The following is a 4391-nucleotide window of genomic DNA, read 5'->3' on the forward strand; positions in this document are numbered from 1 at the left end:
ATGACTGAGGAAAATCAGACTCTGCCTGAATTTCTCCTTCTAGGATTCTCTGATCTCAGGGCCCTGCAAGGCCCCCTGTTCTGGGTGGTACTTCTGGTCTACCTGCTCACCTTACTGGGTAACTCTGTGATCATCCTCCTAACACAGGGTAGCCCTGCCCTGCACTCCCCCATGTACTTCTTCTTGCGCCACCTCTCAGTGGTGGAGGTCCTGTACACCACAGACATCGTGCCCAGGACCCTGGTTGACCTGGCCTCCCCACACCCCCGGGCCATCTCATTCCAGAGCTGTGCAACCCAGATGTATGTCTTCATTGTCCTGGGCATCACAGAGTGCTGCCTGCTCACAGCCATGGCCTATGACCGCTACGCTGCCATCTGCCGGCCCCTGCACTATTCCACCCTCATGAGCTGGCAGGCCTGCACAGCTATGGTGGGTATCTCCTGGTTCATGGGCATCATCACAGCCACCACCCATTCCTCCCTCATCTTCACTCTGCCTTTCCCCAGCCACCCAATCATCCCACACTTCCTCTGTGACATCCTGCCCGTACTGAGGCTGGCAAGTGCTGGGAAGCACAGGAGTGAAATCTCTGTGGTGACAGCCACCGTGGTCTTCATTATGGTCCCCTTCTCTCTGATTGTCGCCTCTTATGCCCGCATCCTGGGTGCCATCCTGGCAATGGCCTCCACCCAGAGCCGCCGCAAGGTCTTCTCTACCTGCTCCTCCCACCTGCTTGTGGTCTTCCTCTTCTTTGGAACAGCCAGCATCACCTACATCCGGCCCCAGGCAGGCTCCTCTGTCACCATGAACCGCATCCTCAGCCTCTTCTACACAGTTGTCACACCCATGCTCAACCCCATCATCTATACCCTTCGAAACAAGGAGGTGGCAGGAGCCCTGTGGCACATGATGAAGAGACAGGTCTCCTCACCTTGAAAGAACTCAGGGGATATCTGTTCACTCACTGACTACTCTTCCTTCCAGCCTTCAGGTGTTAGATATAAACCTCAGCTGTCAGAAACCATGCAGCACCTCAAAGAAATAAGGCTTCCTGGCAGAAAGTGTTGGAGTTAAAACAGAGATAAATCTATATCTTACCTCCTATTCCATACCCCAGACTCACTATCAGAGCATGGGTAATTAGGACAAGATAGAATAGAAGGCAATGCTGTTCATGAGAAAGAACATTTATAGGAAAGAGCATCTTCTAGATGGTTCTGAATCCCTGAGCAAGGTGATTGCTGTGTCTATACAAATAGTCAGAATTCTGTGTCAGTAAGGAAGGCAAATTTCTATAAAACTGACACCAACTAAGTGACTGACCCAGAGCCCATGAAGGAGTTTGCCTGGCCCTTCGATCTAGTTTTCTCCCAGAAACGCGCTTCTGAGCGCGTTTAAGAAGGCCTTTAAGAAGAGAGAGAGAGTTATTCCTGTTTGAAATATTCTGCATAAATATTTTTCCTTGCCTTTCCCCACCCTTGATTTCTGACATCATCCACAATGGGCCGTACAGTGTCCATCTGGACAAGAGGATCTCCCTGGATTCCCTGTTCCCCTCCCAACGTGCACCATCAGCTTGATCCCATACCTCCTTCACCAGCACCTCAGACTAGGTGAAGCCCTGGGGCCATCCTGGAGAAGACCAGAGTAAACATTTAACACTCATTGTGGTCACCTAACATTTGACCCTCTCTCAGTGTTTGGAGAATTCTCCTCTTTAGGAGTCTGGTGGGCAGAGGAACCACTTCCTTCTGTGCAGCTGAGAATGCTTCCCAGCCCTCCAGGACATGACCTAGTTTCACCAATCATTGCACTTGTGCCTAACTAGCTGGTGCTCACAAGAGACAAGGAGCAGCACTCTCCCCCAGGGGACAACAAAAAAGGCTGCAGCAGCAAGTTTCTGGCATAGAAGTGGCAGCTGGTTCCTGGTGGCCGCACCAGTGCTTTCCTCAGCTGATCAGGTGATGTTTGGAAGTTACTCCTAGAAGCTTAGTCCCTGGCATGGTCCTCATCTCTCTGTATTTTATTAATCAATTATTCTTCTGCTTCCTTATCTAGGTAGCTTCTGTCATTGTCAAGAATGTTGACTGATGCAATCCCTTTGGAGGCTGGAAGCATCAGAGGGAAAACCTTAACCCTGGTGTACTTGGAATAAAATGGTCTAGACTCTGTTTAGAAAGACCAGCTAAGGGGTGCCTGGGTGACTAAGTCAGTTGAGCGTCCAACTTCAGCCCAGGTCATGATCTCACAGTCCATGAGTTCAAGCCCCACATTGGGCTCTGTGCTGACAGCTCAGAGCCTGGAGCCTGCTTTGGATTCTGTGTCTCCCTCTCTCTCACCCCTCCCCCCACTCACTCTCTGTCTCTCAAAAGTGAATAAATGTTAAAAAAAAAAAAAAAGAAGAAGAAGAAGAAGAAGGGCACCTGGGTGGCTCAGTCAGTTAATCATCCAGCTTTGGCTCAGGTCATGATCTCACAGTTCATGTGTTCAAGCCCCGCATCAGGCTCTATGCTGACAGCTCAGAGCCTGGAGCCTGCTTCAGATTCTGTGTCTCCATCTCTCTGCTTCTCTCCAACTTGGACTCTGTCTGTCTGTCTGTCTGTCTCTCAAAAATAAATAAAAACATTTAAAAAAAAGGAAACAAAGACCAGCTAAAAGGAACTTGGGGTCAGAGAACATCCGCAAACAGTTACAGAATCAAGGAGCCCACAGCTATATGGCACTCCTGATACTCAGAAAAGACCTGATGAGGTCCTTGCTCTCATGGGGCTCCTAATATAATGGGGGTGGTCATGAGGAGAATGGAGTGGAGAGAAAACAATCCAGCAGAGGCATATAATGAGAGTCATTATAAAAATGTATAATCATGCATTGGAAGGTTAATGATTGATAACAGTTTGAGGGTATTTCTGGAAGTCTTCCTGGAAAAAGTGGCCCACTGCCATACTTCCAACCTTCCTCACATAATGGCATACACAGAAAGTGCTAATATTTGAATGGCACGCTGGAATAAACTGAAGGGGTTTCCAATCAGGGCTTGATGGAAAAAAATTCATTGCACTGTCTTTTTACTATATAATTATAAGGCAAATAAAATATACAGTAATACGGAAGTTTTTAAATATTGGTTTTACATAAAACTTCCAAATAAAATATTTATATTTTTATAAGAAATTGAGCTTGTTTCTGTAAACATAATTTTTATATTAGATTTTGTGCTTGAAAATGACTGAATGGGGACGTCTGGTGGCTCAGTGAATTAAGCGGCCAACTCTTGATTTCAGCTCAGGTCAGGATCTCATGGTCAGTGGGTCATAGAGATCAAGCCCTGGTGCAGCTCCATTCTGGGCATGGAGTCTGCTTAAGATTCTCTCTCCCTCTCTTCTGTTCCTCCCCCCACTTGCACAAACTGTCTCTTTTTCTCTTTCTCTTGAAAAAATAAAAAATAAAAATAAGGAAAATGACTAAATGCCTCCTGATCAAGATCTTTAAGTACTGATTTCTTAAAAATAACTGATAGTCACCATCAAAGAAAACTACTCACATAAGTGGGTGATAAAAAATGGAAAGTCCTTTCAAAGTCATTCAAAATTTTGCAGTAATTAGAATTATATGCAAGTACATATTTACATTTACTAGCTCTTCCTTTTCTTTCATTGACAAATGGTAATTTTGAAAAATTTTGTCTCAGTCAGTTAAGCATCCTACTCTTGATTTTGGCTCAGGTCATGCTCTCACAATTTCATGAGTTCGAGCCACGTCAGACTCTGCACTGACAGCACAGAGCCTGCTTAGGATTTTCCCTCTCACTCTGCCCTTCCTGTGCTCACGCTTTCTCTTTCTCAAAAATAAATAGTAAATTAAAAAAGAAGAGGAAATTTTGTAATAATGAAAGAGTATTTTGTATCCAATCATACTTTTTCATGTTAAGTATTTCAATACAGTACCATTGGAGCCCTAATGTGCAGAATGCACACACATTGTTACAGCAGCCACCATGAGACCAACTTAGCTACCACAGTGGGGCCAGCAGGTAACAGACAAAAGTATTGGATATACATGAAGACAAGTATTCAGGACCACTATGAACAGCTGACCTCTCAGGAGGCCCCCTAAACTCCCCATCCGCCAACCCATGAGGGCCACATCTTGGGCTGCACTCTGTGCTCCTTGAGCACATGAAAGTCTAGCTCCTTAACAGCCCCATGGACCTCTTGTCCACAATGAGCAGCAGACACTCAGGAGCTGGCTGCTGGAGTAGACATGAAGATAGCAGAGCACCTCCTGGGCTCCCCTGAACAGCTATGGCTATGGCTCATTTTTCTTTCTCAGGGTTACCAAACCCCACTCCCTTTGGGCTTCCCCCTGAGGAGTCCCAGGCAAGGCTG

At 46.3% G+C, this 4391-nt stretch overlaps 1 protein-coding gene across 1 annotated transcript; it reads left to right on the top strand.

Annotated features, from left to right (window-relative positions):
- On the top strand, positions 1-939 carry LOC124501122 (olfactory receptor 10P1). Its single transcript, XM_047065088.1, has one exon. It carries the CDS (start codon positions 1-3, stop codon positions 937-939), a length of 939 nt encoding a protein of 312 aa, XP_046921044.1.
- The last annotated feature ends 3452 nt before the right edge of the window (positions 940-4391 follow it).

The sequence above is a fragment of the Lynx rufus genome, unplaced genomic scaffold (assembly GCF_022079265.1).
Source record: "Lynx rufus isolate CCGP_SWC_20201006 ecotype Redwood Valley unplaced genomic scaffold, mLynRuf1.p SCAF_7, whole genome shotgun sequence".
Lineage (NCBI taxonomy): Eukaryota > Metazoa > Chordata > Mammalia > Carnivora > Felidae > Lynx > Lynx rufus.